Source organism: Rhea americana, unplaced genomic scaffold, assembly GCF_003343005.1.
Source record: "Rhea americana isolate MKP2758 unplaced genomic scaffold, rheAme1 scaffold_22, whole genome shotgun sequence".
NCBI lineage: Eukaryota > Metazoa > Chordata > Aves > Rheiformes > Rheidae > Rhea > Rhea americana.
In genome coordinates, this window is record NW_028186329.1 from 3,326,736 (window position 1) to 3,348,388 (window position 21,653).

General features: G+C 41.3%; 2 protein-coding genes across 6 annotated transcripts; both read right to left on the minus strand.

Annotated features, from left to right (window-relative positions):
- Positions 1-2,448: 2,448 nt before the first annotated feature.
- On the minus strand, positions 2,449-11,986 carry TICAM2 (TIR domain containing adaptor molecule 2). 5 transcript variants are annotated; one of them, XM_085305379.1, is made up of 4 exons: positions 11,485-11,986; positions 11,260-11,324; positions 10,709-10,818; positions 2,449-3,691 (listed from the first exon to the last, which is right to left on the minus strand). In XM_085305379.1, exon 4 carries the CDS (start codon positions 3,642-3,644, stop codon positions 2,970-2,972), a length of 675 nt encoding a protein of 224 aa, XP_085161505.1. In that variant the 5' UTR covers positions 3,645-3,691; positions 10,709-10,818; positions 11,260-11,324; positions 11,485-11,986; the 3' UTR covers positions 2,449-2,969. The 5 variants fall into 5 exon arrangements, with proteins under 5 accessions (XP_085161505.1, XP_085161506.1, XP_085161507.1 ...); XM_085305380.1 differs by lacking the exon at positions 10,709-10,818; XM_085305381.1 differs by lacking the exon at positions 11,485-11,986 and having other exon boundaries at positions 11,260-11,434.
- A 916-nt stretch (positions 11,987-12,902) lies between these two features.
- On the minus strand, positions 12,903-21,629 carry TMED7 (transmembrane p24 trafficking protein 7). The gene is made up of 3 exons (XM_085305384.1): positions 21,546-21,629; positions 18,276-18,521; positions 12,903-15,884 (listed from the first exon to the last, which is right to left on the minus strand). Exons 2-3 carry the CDS (start codon positions 18,447-18,449, stop codon positions 15,648-15,650), a joined length of 411 nt encoding a protein of 136 aa, XP_085161510.1. The 5' UTR covers positions 18,450-18,521; positions 21,546-21,629; the 3' UTR covers positions 12,903-15,647.
- Positions 21,630-21,653: the final 24 nt, after the last annotated feature.

Below are 21,653 nucleotides of genomic sequence, written 5' to 3' on the forward strand. Positions count from 1 at the left end.
GCGTCCCCGCAGCACCTCGGCCCCGGGCCGCAGAGGCAAGCGCKGCAAGCGTCCCCGCGTTTCAGCCGGCCGCGGCTGCAGCTGTCGCTGGGAGGCTRCAAGGAGCGCAGGCGCTGAGCGACCGGTCGTGACCGTCTGCGTGGCCGTGTGTATCCCCAGCGGTTTTTGGCCGAGCGGGGGTGCGGGTGTACGCACGCRGCCGCACACGCGCGTGCTTTCGGGCGATCTGCTCTCATTTTCTGCTTTTTAGCCGTTCAGTTAAGTGACTGGTCYGAAGCAAGAGTCCGGCCTCTGAGCTCGAAGATCCGTGGGAGCAGCTTCCTACCGAACCGGGCCTCGGCCTTTCTGCCCGTCTGCCTCTGGCTGCCGTCTCTAGCTCRCCCCTGAAGGAAACTAGTGTAAAAACTAGTGTAAAAACTATTTACAACCCTGGCTTAATTCTAGGTTAGACAAAAGGAGTTATTTTGCTGTTGGTTTTTTTGTTTGATTGTTTGTTTTTAATGACATAAGGCTCAGAGACTGAGTTTCTCCATTCCCTTGTGCAGTGGTGTGTCTGTCTGTCTGTCTGTCGGTTTTGTGTCAAAAAAGACCTGTGCCATTTTAGCAGCGATTCTTCTTCTTTCTGAGCTGTTGTCGACGGGGGCTGTCACTGGAGCCGCCTGCCCTGCCCGAGGGATCCCGTGGAGACTCTTCATCGCCTGCCTTCCACCAAGGGTTTTTGACTTCCTGAGCCTGCCTGTGATAGATGTGCATGTAACCAGTTTCCTTTTTATCTTGATTACTTATCCATTGCTGCAGTACATGAGCATCTCCTCCATTTTTTTCTGCAAAGTTGATTACTAAAATATGCTTTACTAAGGGCTTCTCTCAGGGACCCCTCAGAAGATTCAGTCAGAGCAGATTGGAGCCATTTGCTTACTTTCTAATGCAAACTGCACTGAGCTTGKTAAACCACGGATCGCCTGAGCTTCTTTAAGATTTATAAATCTGTTGGATTTATGCCCCGAGTACCTTGGGTACTCAGCCATTGCCCTTTCCTTAGGTATCACCCCAACAACTGATACCAGCTGGAGACCTCAGGCACAGGCACCAGTGCTGAGGTCTGATGAGCAGGTGTGGGAAGGGGGAGGAGCTTTATCTCTCTCTMTATATATATTTTAMCTTTTATTGGTTCCATGGAATGAGAATGATGATTTTCCACGAAGAAAAGCTCCTGCTTTCACCCTGCCTTTTCTYTGGGAGAGGAGAGCAGTGCAGGCTGAGGTAGCAGCCAGAACACTTCACATTTGCCACATGCCAGTTTGATTAGGAAGCATCTGACCCACGTGCCACAAATTCTGCAGGAGGAATGTACATTTGAGAGAGAAAAAACAGACAACAGTTTATTCCAGTTAAGCCTCAGCACTTTTTTTTTTTTTTTTTTTGTGGAAGTCCTTAAAGGCCTTCAGACAGAGCAAAGGAAAATTTAAAATCATCACTAAAAACCTATTGCAGAGAAAGCCAAATACACCATTAGGCATCTGAAGTGTTTCAGCTCTCATTCCCATTGTGTAATGCCATTCCTATTGCGTAATGCAATGCAGGAAGACTTTGTAAATAAAATATAGCTAGCCTCATTCTACTTCTGTGGCTTCAGGAGCATAACCCTTATCTAACAGATGGAAGTGGCAGGGCACAGMGGTTGCTGCTGGATTTTTGTAGGTCTTTAAGCATCTACCTTGCTGGGCAAGAWGGGGGGAGTAAAACAAGTTTTAGAAAATTTGGTTTGGTTTGGGTTTTTCTAAGATGTGCTTCTTTTGGCGTCATGGCACACCAAAAGGCCAAGTTAGACGCAGTCAGACGTGCCGAACGAGGGGTAGGGCGAAGCCTTCGCCCCGCTCCTCGGCTGCGGGACCACCTTTCCTCTTCTCCCCGGGCACATCCGATTTTCAAACGCTGCCTAGGCAGCCGCTTCCAAGGCGGCAGCTGTAGCACGGGGAAGGGCTGCGGCGCGTACCTGCTTCTCTCCGGCCGGGCGCTGCGGAGAAAGGAGAGCCCTCTGCGCCAGCCCAGGCAGCGGCGCAGGTGCYGCTAGCCGCAGAGCGCTTCAAGATCCACGCCGGAGTCTCCTGCGCGAGCGCTATAGCCATGGCAACWACGCGCCGGCTTCTCCCGGGGAAAGGAAATTCAGCTTTAAAGGCAGCTCCGCACATCCAGCCTGTAGTGCGGCATCGCTCACGGCTCTTYTGGCTGCTCCTCCCTCGCGGTACCAAAGACGGCACGGAGCAACACCACGCGCATCCTCGAGCGCRGGAGCAGAGGTAGCTTGCAACGGGAGGACAGAAGCATCCTGCAGACCTTTTTTTTTCTTTAGGATGCCATTTTGCTCCCTTTGCCGTGGTATCCCTGCGGATGTTCTAATGTAATCAAAATTTTTCCTTTAAAGAACGGACCAAACCAAGCTTAGTCTAAAGGAGCCAAGAAAGTGTTTATTAAAACAACAAAACATTCAGGATGCATCAAAAAGTGTTTGCAATATAAAAACAAAGTGCAACGCAAATATCTACATACTTAAGTGTCCATTTCTTAAAGTAGCAGCATATTTCATAGAGTGCCTTTCATAACATTGTTTTCATAATAATGACAAGCATTCCTCATTTACTTGTATTTTTCAGCATCAGCCAGAAGATGTGAAGAGCTCTACCCTGTTAACGGAAGGCAATACGTGTCTGGCAGAGCTCAAAAMATAAAGGCAAAACCAGTTACGGATGGTGGAAAGCAGCATCTTGTGCCTCTAAGCTGGCACAGTGACAGTTATGTCTTCATACGCAGCATGTGTTCCCCAGTATTTAATTAACATGCCTTCTCTGAGAACTTTATCATTAGTTTTGTCAAAAGAAGAATTTCTCTTCCTTAATAGAATAAGAGCAAAGAATATCACTTCTGCTTTATTCTAATCATCACTTGTCTTTACAAAGCTTTTTCCACCATCACAAGCGCTCTAGTTTCTCTTTCATCCTTTCCCTCCGCCATATGTCTCGCAGTTGCCTGTACGTAGGCTCCTGGAAAACTCTCTCCACTTGTTTTGCAAAGCCAGGACTGTCTTCTTCCAGGGCATTAATAGCCTGCAAGGCGAAAGGAGTCTTCTCCCGGGGCAGCGGGTTATTCAGCGGCCTCACAGGTATCACAGAGTTGTATTTATGCTGTTTGTTGAGAGCATTGACAAGGCAGGTGTAAGACTGAAACTCACACCAACGACCATTCAGAAAGTTTTCTGTCAGCAGTATAATAGTCCACGCCGAGCCGTTCACAGCATCACTTAAGTTTTCCAATATATGTTTACCACAAGGCATCTCAGCAAAGATTATTCCAGGTTTAATACAAAATTCGTTCTGCAGCAGGTTCTGGATCCGGATGGCTTCRTCTACATCATTCTCAGCATGCAGAATCACAAACTTATAGAAAACATCCTCAATATTCTCATTACTGCTGCAAACTTCTGGAGACCTACTTGCAGGCTCCTCAACTTCAGCAGAGAGGCTGCACAATTCATTAACTTGCTTGGAGTCTCTCTGTCTCTGACCTGTACTCGCACGCTTAGCCTTTTTGCTGCTATCTGGTGAAAGAGTTGGTTTTGAATTAATAGTGCCCATTAYGACAAACATGCATCCAGGAATGAGTTGCTGGCACGATTAACATCTGTTCTTCCATTCTAAAAAAGAAAAAAGGAAAAAAGCAAAAAACCAATAAATCTTAGGAAAACATAAAAAAAATGTTCTTGTCTTTTTTAAAATAACACAAGCTATTTTGGCTGGGGGAAGCTATTATTCATGCTAATGAAAGAAGGCAGAAACACTAAGAAAAAAGCTGATACTTCCTTTTACTGAAGCTACTAATTAAATTATCGCACTAACAAAACCTGCCAAAATTCAAACACGTGAGTTTTAGCTTTATGCATGAAGAGCATACAACTCTCTTGTAAGAGTACACCTGGGGAATTATGTGTACCTCCAAAACAAAAAGATGACACCAAATTGCATCAAAGTCAGAAAAAGCCAAGTCAATATATTACATAGTATACCATACAATGGATTAATACTCTTTTAATGAATGTGGTCAAAACATACCAAATCCTGCAAAATGTAAAATATAATTATAATCAAATACAAAGTCTCTGTATAAATACCATAGATAAACATACGCTTTATCAAAGTTCAAAACATGTTCTACAAAGGAGTTGGAGACGTGTAGACTTACAGCGGCATTGGGATCAGAGCTAAAGCAGTGAGAAGTTTCTAGCTCATTGAAATGGTAACCAGAGTAAGTTTAAATGATAAAAAGAAATATTATGCACRTGGTCTGTGACAAGAAAGGAGCAGTGATTAAGGAACCCAAAGAAATTGCCTCTGACCAGAAATACTGTGAGAAAAATAAAATCTTGGAAAAGCGAAATCATKTAGGGTGACCCAACGCTAATGCATAGGGATGATAAAATTAAGAAGAAAGAAGAATGTTGAATATGAGGAGAAATTTTTCGGGCTGAGCATTTGTGTTACATTAGTCTGAAAAGGACAGTTATGGTCTCATTAAGAGAAGGATGCTTCAGTCCATCATAACATTTCATAATMAGTTTAAAAAAAATGTACTCCAGCACAGAAAGTAGGGAGTACTTCCCTTTCCAAACACAATCTACAATTGAATTCAATAACTATTGAAGGCAATTAGGGATCAATCCAATACAGCTAATATTTATTACATGTTTTATTCAGCTTTTCACCTACAATTTGACATGACATCAAGCTAACAAATTGGTACCTTTAACCTTTTTAAAATGAAGAAGAAAGAACAATGAACTCTGAAGAATAGGCAATTGGACCATTTTGCACATTCTTTTTGTATTATATTTTAACATAAAAATGTTGCTACCTTTTCCTTTTGAGCTGGAAAGGGAGTTTTACCTTTGAGCATTTGTGGAAAGATAGGCTACCATATGGGCAAATACAGACATTGGCAAATCTTGCTTTATCATCAAGTGCTTGTCCTGACCTTATCACAGTCACACTATTCACGTACTAAAGAAAACAGTTGAGAGATTAGCAAATCAGTCGTGACACRCAAGGTCTAGACTATAAACAAACACAAGAAATAACAATAGGCAGTCATTTTTTCCCYAGTCTTTTCCACATGTAGCTCTGATAGCACCATATCATTGGCTTTTTGTCTTGCCTTAAAAAAAAAAAAAAAAAATCCACTGGCCTAGGAGAGTAGCACACTTCCACTAAAAATGTTGTCATCAAGCAGTAAGAATTCAAGCAGTTTTTAAGAAGTCAMAGCCATCAACTATAGACTTACCTTTTTTTAAACAGCTATTTATTGATAAAGCAATACAAAAATTAAAGGATTTATGACTGAATGATTTTACAATGGTAATTTACAAAAGATGAAGGTGTCTGAAAGCCCAGATGCTACTTTGGAAATTTTGAAGGGGGTTAATTGGATCCGGAGTGGTCTTTCAGGTAGCAGGTCCACTGGAACTCGAGAGCCCTCCTCTGTTTTGGTGAGCAGATWCTAACGTTGACAAAGCAGGATGTGGTTTTTGCTGGCACACGTTATCAGACTAACTGATACAGCTGGAAAAATCAGACAAGCGTTTGGGTGCACAAGCCTGGAAATCTGAAGGTGGCTGTGGAAGGCCTGAAAGTTTGGCCATTTCTTCCTACAYACCACTTCTTCCAGCAACCCATGTCTTACCTGGGTCCGTAGACCATGACGGTTATGAAAAAATACCACTCTGACAGAGGCACAAGGCAATAACATAATTTAACAGTAATGCAACAGTTGGTTTTACTAATCGTATTAGTTGTTACTCCCTTGGATATTTACTTGGGAACATAACATCAAGAGAAAGATCAGTTCACCAAGAACAAAACAGCGGGTCCAATTTCTGACATTTACAAACTGAAATTCAAAGGATAATTTTCCACACCATTTAAGTGCTTCCTGCTTATGGGCCRACTTGGTAAGCTTACAACTCTCTTTTGTTCCTTGGTTATTTTCTTCTTTTCCACACCATATGCAAGGCTTTCTTACCATTTGCTTGGTGCTAATTCGAAACATTCGTGTTGAAGAGGAATGCAATACAAGCTACACAGACACAATACACGAAAAACACAGTATCTGGCTTATCAGCCTCGAAATAAAAGACACGAAGTGTTCTTGCACCGTCTGCACCCCTGTGCGTGTGCACAGACACGCACGCACGCACTCACAAACTGCTGCATTCGTGCAACGGTAGGAGCCTCTTTTTTCTGCCCCCCGGCAGTACCGTAACACATTTCACCTTGGTTGGACAGCACCACCTGGCGACCTATATATGCAATATTATATACGCCTTCACATTGATGCCGTACAACTAACGCACAGCCGCCGGGGTTCCTYGTGTTCCCAGGAGCAGCAGATGCCCTCCTGAACGGGCCTGTTCACGTCTGCTTGGGCTTTMCCCCGTGTCGTTTGCGCTCACCGCAAGCGGTCAACTGATCGGCGAGCCATGAGCTCCCGCGCCAGCGGCACTGCAAGGTAACTGCGCTCCAGATTTGGCAACTCTCATTTGCTTTGGGAAGACTGCCTGCGTTGCTACAGTTAYGAGGCCGAGGCACGCGCTCCTAGAAAGTTAAAGGCTAACCTGTCTGTCTTGCTGGGGCTGAGGTGATATGCAGAAGCGATGCAATCCATATGCCTCATCTATGGATGATGCCATGGGATTTTTGAATTTTAAGAAATGCCAGAGTAAGCTCCAAGCACCCCACAGGAAGAGCGTATGTAGGCTGGTAACCAAAAAGAAACAGACTAGGAATAAAAATTGGTAAAGCCATGTCACCATCCTTTGGGGAGGCAGTGATTTTGTCCAAGATCCAAAAATAAAGTCTTTTATTATTATAATCCACTCTGTGGCACAGCACAATAATAAAGAGTGCTTCCAAGAAGAATTAATGTAATTTCCTCCTCTCTCAGATGCCATATTTTAGAACATTACAACCTTTTAAATAAGCAAATAAGGGCCAAATTAGCATTATGTCATTCCCTCACTACTGCTCAGGATTATACTTCATCTTTTTAAGCACCAAAGAGAGAAATGTTTTGTAGAGGACAAAATGGCAGTATTACATCTTTTTCCTGACATGAGTATGCCCACCCGACATTTTGGTCATCGGATTTTTGGTGTGGTGCTAACGTTTGTTCGCAGAGAAGGTTAGGAATTAAAGAAAGGAAGAATCTGATCACTCTTGTCTCAGTGGAACCCAAGCCTTGGGGGCTCAAGCATAAATGTAGGACATATGTTTTCAAAAGGCCTTTCCTGATTACTCATGCTCTTACAAATGAACAAAACCTCACACAGAAGAATCAACTGTTCCAGCTACAAGAAAAAATATCTATTTTAATACTTATGGTCTTCCTCCCTTCACCCCCTCTCCATAGACAGGATGGTGGTAAGGTCACAGGTGCAAACCTACATCAAGAAGAGTCACATTTTCCTTCCCAGATGGAAGATAAAAATAGTCTTTTGAAGACTAACGTCCCCAGAGAGCACAAGAGCAAAAGGTTTCCCAGGCCAATCTACTGCGAATTTGCTTGACACACGAGACACGGTCAGTAATGGGAGTCGCCACCTGTGCCACGCTGCCAGGCGTTGCCAACTCACCCCAAACCGCGCACGGACGTGCGACAGAAGAGCGCAGTCCCCAAGGAGCACGCATGGAAAAGCTCCTACAGCTATTTAACAGTTGCCCAACACAACTGTGAAGACGAGGACAAGGAGTGCAGCTGCTCCAGTGCAACCTTACGTCTTCCATAAAGAGGGGAGGACTGATCGGACAAACCCGCGTGACTCACAGCACCAAAGGCTCTACGGCTCTAGCAGAAATCATCTTTTAGGCAGTTGTTCCCAGGCGAGGGGCTGCTGGTCCAAGCCAGGGAGTCACTGTGCTAAGCTGTGTGCAAGACGCRCACTAACAAGGCAGCTTCTGCCTCTGCAAACGAGCCGGTGTAAGTTGTGACAGGACGCCACAGCCGGCTGACACAAGGAGGCTGCGGAGACGCGTGCCCCCGAGGAGCTAGCAGAGGGACTGCATTCACACCGTAACGCGCCGCGAGGCCTTACCAGCTCCTTCCACTGACCTCTCAGGAATCCCTGGACCTCAAAACTCAAGCCTTGCCCTCCCTGTCGCTGTTACTCCCCCACTGTACATTCTCAGAGCAACATTTAAATACAATTTAGGGTTAGCGATGGTTTTGCTCTACCCATTTTACTCCAGCACCTGCTACCRCAGATAACTGAGCACTGACCATACTTAACATTGAAGATCTGATGATGTGACAGGCCCTTCCTGACTTAGCAGGCGTCACCAGCAATTTAGGAATACACCTGAACGCTAATGAATGGATGACACTGATTTTTAAGTAGCTCTTTTTGTTCTAAAAGTCAAGATAGATGCATCAAGCGTCAAAAAATTAATTCCCCAATACCTTCAGAACTCTGATACGGCCCCAAACGCGCGTCAGGAAACTCAATTCAGACGGTTCACGTTACTAGCGTAAGCGGTCCTCCGAGGGAGAGGAGCATCCGATCTGCTCCCTGAATCAACCCTGTCAGCCCAGCATAGYAAAGCACTTTCAGCTTACTGTATCAAACTGAAAACCAGGGTGACTGAAGAACTGCTCGAGTCCAACACCCCTCCTGAAGGAGGGCCACGTCCTCTCCCAGGGCCAGGGAGGGGGACAGCTGAGGGTGGTAACAGCACCAGTTGCCCAGTTTCTGCCTGCCACTGCACATCTGCTAGAGCTCCAAGTGAACCTAGCTGCAGGTCAACTGCACACAATATTTGTCACTTCCTGACACGTATTTATCCTAGTAAAAAAGCCAGTATTGTCTATATGCTATTAGGCTCAGTCCACAAATTAAAGGCTTCACACAGAGAAATATTTGATTTTGCTTCAAAGCGTCACTCTGAGCACAGACAAGCCTGTCAGCCCTCGCAGAACAATCCCACTGTTCAGGATCTCATCAATATATCCTTTCATAACTCCCTAACAGCCTTCCAACAGTTTTGATTAATTTGGTTCAGCACATTCCCATATGCCATCTTGTACCAGAAACTCCATGTTCTTGAGTAATTATTTTAATAACAGTTGAAACCCATTTGTTTCACATGGAACACGGCCTTGGATGACTACATCATATTCAACCACCAACATTTTTCCTCCAAGAGTCCTGCAACTCCCCATTCTCTCGTATTGCCCCCTCAACTTCAAGCACTCCTACAGAGCGCTCCACAGCTTTCTGGTCCCATAAGACATTGCACATAATAGAATATTACACACAGAGATATCATCTCTATTAGCAATGTTCGGGCAAGACCTCTGCATTTTGTATTATTTTTATTCTTTAAAATGCATGAGCTTTTTGATCAAGCAAGCTTGTTCTTCTCTTACAGCTGTAGCTTTCCTAATTAAAGATATACAAGCCATCCTTCTCCTTAACATGATTTTTCAGAAGAAGCCTCAAGGCTGATCCTGCTCAGATTTTATTTTCAAATAAGCCCCACCCCAAATCTGAAGAAATATTGTCCTTAATATGCACTTTTTACTTCATTTTTGAAGTTTGAGCTTACCAAGCGCATTAGCACTGTACGACCCTCAGAGCTGTCACCTTTTCTGATACACAAAACCCCAATTTACCTGGCTGAAGTTGCCACACCATTAAACCAGACTCTGCTGTGCTAGTTCTACAGCAGCAATTGCACTTGCACACAACACATTTTGCTACCTCACTGCCAGGTACCAAAATCTGGTAAGAGAAGGGCAACGGCAGGGGCTCTGCAATATGGTGAAGCAACCGCTGTTCTTTGCATCCTGCAGCAACGCAATAGCAACACCTGCAACCCTGCACTGCTGTCCCTGCGGACTTGCCCCGTTGGCAGGAGCTACCAACCGGCACACAGTAATCCTGTTCAGCAACCGCAGCATGAATGTAGGAGTCAACTCCAGCAGAGAGGGGATTCTTCCAAACATCGTGTGGAGAGAGAGAGACAGGGTAAGGAAAAGTCTGAGCAAAGGACTTTGGCATTTTGGTTTGGCAAAAACCAAACCTCAGAAAAAATGGGCAAGTCCGAGCTGGTATAAACCTTAYTTTGTTTGGAGAGGGTATTCAAAAGCAAAAATATATTTTATTACACAAAYTCTCTATGTCATCTCAAAACGAAAACACTCTTCTTTCCTCCATTTTTCTGATCAATTATTAGGAAACACACTATTAGGAAACACATTATTAGGAAAACACACTATATTGTTCCTCAGATAGTTTCCAAAATAGGCAGCAATAAATGTCACAACYGCTTTAAATGTAATTATTTTTATATTTTCAGAATTAAGAAGTTTGGTTTCCATTTTCAACTTTAGCTCATTATTGTTAACATTTAAGAGGAAATCTCAGAAGCAACACAATCACTAAGGACTCTAGCATCTGGCATCTAATAGGGTATTCTTTCAGGACACTGCAGACAGAGCATAATCATTCAGACATGAAACAAAAGAAATGAGAAAAAATAGCTTAAGCCCTCAGGAGAAGTGTTTAACAGCTAAAACTCTCATTACTGTATCCCTTCTTCTGTGGCTTAAGCAACAAGAGATAAGGACAAAAGTGCAAGCTGTATAACATCATTAAGCGACGTACCTTCGCACACCTGCATCGCAGCCAGCAGCCCTCATACCTTTTGCCATACTCAGGGAGATCCTCATGGAAGCAATGACTGGAGCACAGTGCTCACAAGGACTCCATCGCAGCTGCATACATATATACATACGCACACATATATACGTATACACACACACACACATATATACAGGCCCACGCAGCATGGGAGCCCCTGGGCTGCGCACCACATGGCAAGAATAGAAACTGATGAAAACCACTACCAGAAAAAAAGAAAGAAAAAAAAAAAGCCATAATGCTTTTGAGGAAAAACTGTTTTAGGTGTCTACAGATTGCCAAAGAGGCATTACCAGAGCCATTGCTGGTGGTGGTGGGAACAGCTAAACAGAGAATGCTGTCATAACACTATGTGCTATGAAAAGCAAGCACCACGCTGCTCAAAAATCCAGAARAGGAAGTTAAGCATCAGCTGAATTTAGCATAGCAAAAGTTAAAAGTTCACAACAGTCAATAAGCATAAAAAGCCGGAGCCTTTTAAAAACAGCCCAATTTAAAAATCTCAGGCCACTTACCTTCCCAGGCACATTCAGATTAATTCATTCCCCTTTCTTCAGAAACCTTAGGGCASCACAACTTGCTAGAAAAAGCATTTGTAAGAGGTCACAACATTAACATACRGTCCGTTATAAGTTCATTTTTGTTTGTCAGATCAGAAATTTACAGAAACGAACAGATTTCTTTTTCCACTTCACCACCACAAAGCCAACAGAGCGATAGTGATACATAAAACACACTACCTTCCAGTCGTGCACGACAGCATCAGGCTATCCACGCGACCCCGCCGCTTTTAGTGGTTTGGAAAAAGAACTATAAATCTGCATTTCATAAAGCATTTCCCTGATAACATGCAATGAGCTTGCTTTGCTTCAGGGTGCAGAACGCAAGCAACGAAACCCGTGCTGCTTTCTTGGGAAACAGCATCCCTTTCTCCACGAGAATCCTACTCTAGTCACACTGCAGGTACAGATGCTTTTTTTTTTTTTTTCTTTTTTTACAGGAACCTGGCCTTGTACACCAGCTTTCCGCACTGTCTTACACTGTAGCTGAACTGAAGGGTCGGGCTTAAAAACCTCTCCCTCAGTAACCGGTGCCTGACTAAGGCAGGGGGAACGCAGGCAGCTGCGCCCGGGCCGCGGTGAGTCCGTCCGGGGAGCCGCTGTCTAAGAGGGGCAGCGGGTCCGGAGCCCGGAGCACATGTTCCCGCTTCCTCCTCGGAAAAGCGCTCACGGTCATGTGACAGGTCAGCTGATCCTCTGAGTCATCTCGTCATTTTTACAAAATTTTTTTTCCAGTAGTTCTTGTTGTTTCGGTAAGAGGAGTGGTTTTCAGTGGAAACGTGCTCTGGCCACCACAGGTTGTCTTAAGCTGCCTTGAAATCCTGAGTGCCAGGCACTTAAAGCCTTTAAAAAAGGTGRACTAACATTCCACAGAATTTACCCACGTTTCAAGACAAATGCTTTCTTGTACCCACTTAACGTAAATATTCTTAAAAGATTTTGAATGTAGGACCACCAGAAGGGAGGGAGGGGGAAAACAAGACAAAAAAGCAATTTTTGGAAAGGGCCTGTAAAATCAACGATGGCTAACTAAATCAGATTTCTAAAACTGTCTAAAACTTCTAAAAATTTGTCAAAATGATCAGTGCTAGCATTCAACAACAAGCTATATAAAATACCTCCCACCACAAATCCAGCTACCACAAGTAGCATTTCAAATTTATATCCCATCATTAGACATCACTTAGATAAATGTTTCTGGTTCATCCCGTATTAACCTTTTATCTACAGAATTAACGTTAACAGATGCAGTAKATCCCACATTATTCCTGGCATCAGAGGTCAAATACTTTGAATTCCACTCCAATAGGCAAAGATTTATAAATACTACCACGTGTACTGCAAAGAGCCAGTAACCATGGTATCTTGCTCAAAGTTGAGTTTTTCCAGTAATGGGAAAGCAGAGCTAGTTGGGAACAGCAGTGAACTGATGCACTCCTCACTGTACAGCAATAGAAATAACGATCAAGCATCATGCAGATTTACACTTTTGCAAGTAATGTGTTAAAACATGTCAACTTCTCAAATTGTTATTCAAATTATTCTTTTGAAARAATAATGCTCACCCCGTCAAATGTAAACAAAACAATCAGACCACATTCATATATTAATTTTTATTTTCCCATACAATATTCACAGGGTCTGCCTTTTGTCTTATTCAAACTAAACTTTTTTGCAAACTAAAACAAGAACTGACATTTCAGGACATGAAAAGAAGTTCTGTAAACATAAAACATCCAAGGAATAGCTGAAACCCAGGGCCTTTTGCAATTTAAAAACACAGCTGTATCTCATTTGAGAGGGTGATTTAGTTGTGCATCATACCATTAAAGGAAAGGATTCTTTTCATATATAAAAAGATGTGGCTTTCACAAAAAAAAGAAAAATCACAAAGCATTTCTTCACCCATTGCTGAAGTGTTAGCGTGTGTTTTATTACATCCTATTCAGTAACTTACTTTAAAAAATATATACAGCTATGTTTAAACATGTGTATTTGTGCCATGTTTTTAATAACACAAAAATAAAGGCTTTTTTTTTAATCTATTGCTGCATATTATGCAGCAAGATACCAGAGGATTGGTTCAGACACCTAACTTCAATGCAAAAGTCAAGTCCACTAAACCTACGCAGTGGGAGTAATATTGAGTTAAACTGTCCCACTTCACACATTCAAACATTAGGAAAAAATAGACACGTGTATGTGATAGCCAACCAGTATTTGGTTTACCTCACTGTTTACCAATTTTGACAGCACACAGAACAACTGATTTAGTTGGGGGGAGGGAGGGGAGAAGAATCATGTTTCACATCTTTAAAACAAATACTTCTGTTGTGATTACAGCTACTCAAAAGTGATATTCAGACTTCAAAAGATTAGAGAGGACACTATCAAAATTAAATCATGTTTTTATCCCACATTTGCACCCCAACTGCCCTATTTGCTTCATCTTTGTGTGTCATAATGCATAAAAAAAATTCTGCAGCTCAGTTGCTGAAACACACAAGAACAAAGCATATAGGCACAATCAAGAATGTTGTGTACAGGCATAGATTTGTGTCTTAAGAAGAAAGCACTAGCTCATTCCAATTGAGTCTAACTTTCTGGGAAGTTTGTATCCCAAAAATGGGACTGCAATTATTTAAAATTCAGTACAAGATAGAAGGATACTATACATAGCTGGCATAATATACATTAAGCTTTTTAATACCCCAGTGACCTTTTAACTTCTTTGAATTGTTTTTCTCTTCAGTTTCTGCAAGAACAGTTGATCACTTTGGAGACAGGGAACATTGAAAAAAAAATGATCACAACATGTTAAAGTCAGGTCATCTTAGATCAGTTATTCAGAATGCCCAAGTGTTACCTGTATGTACACTTCTCAATGTTTTTGCTGAAAATACAGGCAATTAATGGGGATTTAGCATTCTTCCTGTTTGCTATAAGCTAGTTTAAGTAGCATCTTTTAAATTAAGCTCAGTAACACACACAAATTTGTTTTTGCCTCAGTTTAGTCTGTGTGCACTTAAGAATTGGTCAGAGTCCATTTACTCCTCCAGAGCTATCTGAAGGAGTTTAGCCTTACTTTCACTAGCTCAATTCAAGCTACTTTTATGTACATACATTTACTACCTTCCACATTCAAATAAAACAAGACTTTACAATACATAAGCTACTAAAGACATGAGCAGTGGAAACAACGTAACTACAAATCTACCAAAAAGATACCCTGAAATATTTAAAACATTTCCTGACCACTAGCAAAAAAGTGGCAATTAGATGCACAAGGCCATAATGTATCAGTGCACCACACACAGGGTAATAAAATGTACAGCACTCGTGCAATGCAGTATCAATATCAAATTGGCTTCTTAATAGGAAAACAATTTAGTAAAAAGCTTTGTATGTGCCTAACAGATGCAATATAACTTTGTCCAGTGCTGATGCTGCCTTGCTTAACAAACCAAGTTAGCTCTGATCTTAAATCTGAAAAGCAGCAGCAGCTTTTTCAGAAGCAGRGACTGTATAGCTTCAGTGACAAAGTTACAAGATTCTCTATTTTATTGCATTTTTTTTTTAAATAAACTGGGGAGAATTGGATTTTTGAATACAGAAAGTGGATTTCCTGAGTAGTCTCAGTTTACAATTTGTTCAGTAAAACAAACATTGTAAAAGAGGAAATGCAATGTATTTTAATGTAGAAGAATGTGTGTTTGAACAAATGCACTCAAGTATAGAATTTAGCAAGTTTGGAAGGTGAAGACTTACCAGGCTGGTAAAGAATTTGCACCATGATGTAGTGTCAAGCTTGCAACAGTTTTAGAAATAAGCAAAGAGTATCATTGGATTTTTTTTTTTTTTGTCACAGCAAATCAAAACAGTGCAAGAAAACATTCTGGAACTACAGTTCATCACATTTGCCTGTTTATAATCCAATACAATCAGCCTGAAAATTAAAATTGAGTCAGTTTTTCATGTCTATTGTATTTCATATCAGACACTACATTACTGGGTTCTTTTAAAGCATTATACCACAGAAGGGTAATCTTATTGGTAAAGTCAARCTCAGTTTGGATTAAAATCAGTAGAAATAAAGAATGGCTGGTCACTCTCAGGTATTTAATACAAGCATCAGAAAACATTAACTTAAAGTTTTCCTTATACTTCAAATTGTGAGTTCCTTCTGTATTTTAGGGGGCATGTTTTGTGATTTTAATGGATGAGGAGGGGTAGACACATCTAAATGTTGCACGTATTTAGTTCCTTTGTACCTACAATTAATTGGAGAACAGTAATTTTACAGATGAATAGCACACAATGACCTGAAGCATCATCACTGCCAGTTATGATCCAACACGGGTTGTGGTGGTTCTTTTATCTGAGAAGAAGCTTTTGAGGAGAAATACCTGCCCGATACTAACTACAAGAAGAATGATTGCTTCTCCTATTGACCAGTAGGCTACTCTTGTGTTTAAATCCTCCGCTCTGCTGCGGCCTTGTGCTTCTCTCAACCGGAAATGAGTCTGATAATCGATGACAGACTTCAGAGCTTCATGAATCGAAACACAGGCAGACTCCATCTAGAAAAGTAAACAAATACACAGTTCTGTATAAAGAACCCTAACACTTTGTCAAGTTTTGTGGTTTGACATTTAAAAACGAGGATTCATATAACTTTACAGACTAAAGATCAGCTCTGTCCATTGTCAGATTGAAACACTAAAATTTAACTTGATTAATCAAATTCCACGCACATGAATGTGATGACGTAAGTACAAAAGCTTGTAAAACTGCAGATCCAGTAAGTGATGCACTAGGAAATGAAATTTAAATTCATATATGTTTGCGTTCAAAAGGGAACATAAGCAATACTGTATTAGAATATATCAGTGATCTCCCATTTCTTAATTTTACATACACTAGCCAAACAAGAAGCAAGTCTCTTCTCAGATTTAGGTAGCTACCAATTAATTTATATCATTACKATATGCACAGTGAAATACACAAGCATATAATGTATACAAGTATGATGATCTTCACACAAAACTCACTTAAACAGCAGTTTTATAAAGTCCTGAAGTTTAGACTATGGACATAAACATTTTCCTCTGGCAAAAAAATCTTCGGTTAGTTACACATTATGTAAAACATGACTAGAAAAAGGACAATTCCGATAATAACTGTGTTCTAGATGCTCCCTACCACATTCATATAATAAGTACTTGAAAGTTGTCCAACTCCATTTGACATTTCTCATAAGAATCACATTTCATTTTCTACACTGAAAAAAATCTTAACCTTTTCAATCATCACATATTCATGGCTTTCCAAGCTCTAGCTCATTTTTTACATAAAGGATAAATTGAAACTGTAAGAAGTTTAACTCAGTCAGTACTGCCCGTTTCCAGCATCAAGAATTAATGAATATATCTTCAAAATACTGAAGTTCTAACCAGTTGGTTATGTCCTAAAAGTATTATTTCCTGAAAAAGAAATGTCTGGCACCCTAACAAGATGTCTCAGTCACTTATATTTATGCCAGATCTGCTTTTCAAGTTGATGACTTTCAAAGAAGGTGTCTGAACAAGTCTAAGATACTCTTCCAAAAAAATTCAGGAAGAGATTTCTTGCATTAAGTTCCACCATTGATCTCACTGATAAATTACAAAGCCCTCCTACTCTGCAACAGGAATCTTAAATTTAAGAACAATGTCAGTCTGGTTTCAGCGATTTACCTTTTACAGTCCCTGTGAAAGTCTGCCTCCAACTTGGTCACACTACAAGCCTCAAGATAACTGCAGTGAGCACCTACTTAGCAAAGATGCATTATACTACTCCTTCCCCAAAGATCTTATTTGCATTACATACGAAACAATCCACTGATAAACCTGATTTTTCTGATATCCTCTCCCATAGCCTAGGAAGAGCTGCCAAGATGCTAGACYTAGAGACTACACTTTGTGTTCTCAAAACTCCCTCTACTGGTGCCAGAGTAGTAAAAAAAGCCCACTGACCAACCAACACAAAATCCCCCCAAAACAACAAAACAAAAACACCCTAGAACAAAACACAGAATGAAGGGTAAAGAAAGGACAATAAGATGGGGTGTTAAGGAATCGGGAAAAGATAAAAGCAGAGAAAAGTGACAAGAAAGAAGAGGTAAGATCCGCAATTGAATTCACAGCAGGTCATCTACTTACGACAAATCTTAGCTAATGCACTTATATGGCATAAATTCAAGTGAGCGAAAGTTGATGGATATTGGGAAGCCATATTTATACCTTTAAGTCCAGACTAGTAAAACAGTGGCCACACCCAGCATTTTAAAATGGTTGTTTAAAATGATGTTTGGTGACATTTATACTATAAAGAACATTAATAAGAACTCRTGGAGTAAGTGTTCCAAGGGAAATTTTGATAGATTTAATTTAGCCAGATGTAGTGCAAAACTGTAAAATCCAGAAGAAAGAAGGAAACATTAGGAGAGTAAGTTCGGGCTAAGAATAACGCTTTGACACTCGGTGTCTTATACAGGACAATTAGCAAGAAACCACCTAAATATAACTAAGTTTTCCTGGAATTTTCTTCTCATTTTCTCCAAAGCTCAGAAATTTTGAAAAGCCTGATCCATTAACATCTCACATGTCGTAAAATCCATGCTTCCACAGATGCAGAAACACAGCATTAAAAGGCAGTTCCCTTAAAAAAAAAAAAAAAAAACTTGCCTAGATTAAGTTGTTAATCCTCATTTTCTCTTAAACACTTTGTTCTGTGTGTTAAACACAAATTGCTTCTCAGCTTTGCTCTGTGTTCAATAAATCCTATCTTTAGAAAAATTTTCATTTTTAGTAACACAGGTTATTTTAAAGAAGCTCCAACCTATTAATTTTCAGAAGTGATACAGATATCTAGTGCAGTTGAACTGGAAAAACATTCACTCCACCAGCTGAAGTCGAACAACAGCATTTTACCTGGGTAAGTGCAGTTACTCTGTTTTCACTAGGAAATAGCGGAGGATCTTCTCCAACCTGGAAATCGAAGTACACAGTTTTGTGTGTGAAAGTAGAGAATTCATTGCTGAAGCAGAATTTGTATGTTCCATTTCTGGATGCAGTAAATGTGAAACTATCATATTGCTTCTTCATCTCTTTGTACAAGACAGTGCCATCAGGATCTTCCAACCGACAGTCAACATCATAATGACCTCCAGTGATCACCTGAAAAACATCCCCAAGAAATTGTCTTTTTAACAGAACAGACATTCAATATATTTATTCTCAAAAGCATGATTTGTCAAGTGGAGCTTCAAGATATCTTGATCTGACAAATATGTTTTAAAATATAGTGCATTAATTTGAAAGCCTTCCAATGCAAGTTTGCAAAAATCATTCTCTTAAGGAGTTTTTTAAATTCAGGACACAAAATATCAGCTATCTTTTCAAACAGTTTATGAGAGAGAGATTATAATTACTTTCGTTTAAGATACTAACACCATACCAGAGACTACAGTAGATGAAACATGATGGGGGCAAAGACATAATTATAATGAATCATTTGTTATATTCACAAGCCCGTCCATTGAACAGATTCAGAAAACTGAGATCATCAAAATCCAATAAAACAAATTCTTTCTGTAYGGCCTGGCGGGCATTGCATAGTTACCCTATTAGGTCAAGCTGCTTTATGCTGCTGGAATGGCTTACGTCCAGTAGAACAGGTATTACAACTTGGCTCATTTTCATACGCGTATGTCAAGAGAGCGTCATTCAGAGGGTCTGCTGCCTCACGCATGCACAATTAATGACTATTTCTTCCCCACATCAGCACGTTCAGGTAACAGCTACAAGTGATTTGATACTGTTTCAAGTATTTTCAGGCTTTGATTAGTGCTAGTCTACAGCATGTTGTTCTAAAGAATCAGACTAGTAACTCTATCCCCAAGGCAAGACCAATTGGCAGCTCACAAATTACTATTCTGATGACTCTCAGGCTAGCAGTTTTAAGTTTAATTCTTGCTCCCAATTTCTTGCCTTTAAGATAAAGTGTCCTCAAGGAGGAAGAGACATGCAWTCAAAGGTATGGTCCTCTATGCACGTAGAGAATCTTGTTAAAATAGAGAAGTTYTACCTCCACTTGAAATATCTGAGTATCTCATTGAATATATAATGTAATAAGGATTTATTCAGCAGAGGTGCTGAGAACCAGAATCTGCCCTTCAGATAAGCACTTGACATTACATAGTTGAAGCTACCTGTTTACCTAGGTATCAAGTTTTAAATGTCCAGTTCACAAGCGATATCTTYGTATTTTTTTCCAGAAATGTGATAACAAGATACAAAGGGCAAATTAGTTTAAATGACCACTTCTTCAACGCATTATCAGCAGGTAGAAACACAGCTTATTAAAGCTCCTCTGAACAACCCATTACAAGACTGTTTTCAGACTCCTACCACTTAGGCCTTTCAGACTTTAATCAATCATATTCAGGTTTCCTACCCTGGATGTCCACTTCTATATGAAATACACAAGAGAAACCCAACTAGAAATGATAATCTGGTCACAAGGAAGAATTCAGGAATAAAATTTTCTATAACAAAATAACGGTTCATCTTTGAGGTGTAATCTCAAATTTGACAGAGAAGGGTTCTTGACCACTTATATGAAATTCATTCACATATATTACAGATCCTGAAAGGGTGAGTTTACACACGTGTGTGAAAGACTTGCTTAGATGTTTCCCTAGTATTCCTTCCCACAGAGCCTGCTTGAGTCTCTTCTCTGCTCTTCTTTCTGACATTGTGCCTAAGGACACTGCGCTTCATTTGACTAGTAGTAGGACAAAATAGACTTTTTAACAATACTCCTAGTGTTTTGATCTGACTTAATACCACCAATGGGAGTGAGAATAACAGGCTTCTGCCCTGCAATCTCCAATGATATCCAGCTCAAAACAGCTAAGGAAAAGTACTGCAAGCAAGAGACTTTATGAAAAAAAATGAGAAGGAACAGGCAGGGACAAGAAAACCAGGGTCTGAGAAACAAGAGAGTAGGAAAAAAAAAATCTAACAAAGAACCAAAACACGTACGACAAAGTACAAGGGCCGATACTGGTAGGAATGCAATGGTTCCTGAAAACACTAAAGGTGGAACAGCAGCAAGGAAAAAATGAAATATGGGACTTGAAAGAGAAACATCAGTCCATTAAAGCACACTGCCTCTCAAGAGCCCTCAAAGCATGATTTCCATTGACAAGAATGTCTTCTCTCTAGTGCTGCAACCGCTCTACTAGCTGTCAAGGACTTCACCAATTGAAGTGACAGACTTGAAGCCTCCAACCCAGCTGATAAACTCCAGAGACATCCAAACTGTCTGGGCTATTGTTTGCTTTTTAAACATGAGAAAGCTGCACACCACTGTCACTATGGCTGCAGCTTCAAAACATTGGAGACTGGGAGAATCAAGAATAGCTGGGCAACCTCACTTAACACACACACACTAAAAATAGCTTTCAAGTATATTTTAGTTGTTTGGGCCAGGTTGGTCTGGAACAGGTTGCCCACTGAGGCTGTGGAGTCTCCTTCTCTGAAGATATTCAAACCCCACCTGGACTCGATCCTGTCTAATGTGCTCTAGGTGACCCTGCTTGGGCAGGGAGGTTGGACTAGATGATCGCCAGAGGTCCCTTCCAACCTTACTGATTCTGTGCTTGCATATTTTATTTYCTGTAAGACTCCCATCCCAAGGAGCTCCACAGGAGCTGACTCTTGTCCCAAGCCAAARGCACTTAGCTAGTAATTAACTACCTAGTCAGTCACTTTCTCTCTGTTTGCTGCATGGCCCCATTCAAACCGTGCCCCAAACTGAGAAGTATTAGTTCCTTATAGTGCATGGTGCTCATCATCCAAACGCTTCACAAATCACAATAAAATCACTCTCACAGCCCTTATTTGATAGGAGCATTTTAAATGTTTTCCTTAATCTGTATGCAGAACACTATCAGTCACCGTGATTGAGGCAAAAACAGCACCGGGTTTTGGCAACTAGCTTTGCACACCCTGCTTAGCTCCAGATCAAGCTCGTGCCTTTCTCGAAGCAGGCGGCAGCACACAAGGCCTCCCGAGCGCAGAGCGATAGGGAGCAGCATCCTCAGCTGCAGCTGAGCGCCGGGAGGAAAGGGCCGGGCCGGGCCCCGCGGGCGGGCCCCRCCGCGGCGGCGCAGGCCCGGCGCCCCTCGGCGGTACCTGGAACTCGAGGGTGCACTTGGTGCCCTGGGCGATCTCCTCGTAGAAGCACTGCTTGGCGTTGTCGGGCAGCTCGAAGGTGATCTCGGAGGCGCTGGCGGCACAGGC

Bases quoted from the DNA above. Each gene is read 5' to 3' on its own strand.
- TMED7 (XM_085305384.1), bottom strand. From the start codon at position 18,449: ATGAAGAAGCAATATGATAGTTTCACATTTACTGCATCCAGAAATGGA. The intron at 15,885-18,275 runs GTAAAATGCTGT...TTACTTTTCTAG, and splicing joins GAGTAACTGCACTTACCCAG to ATGGAGTCTGCCTGTGTTTC.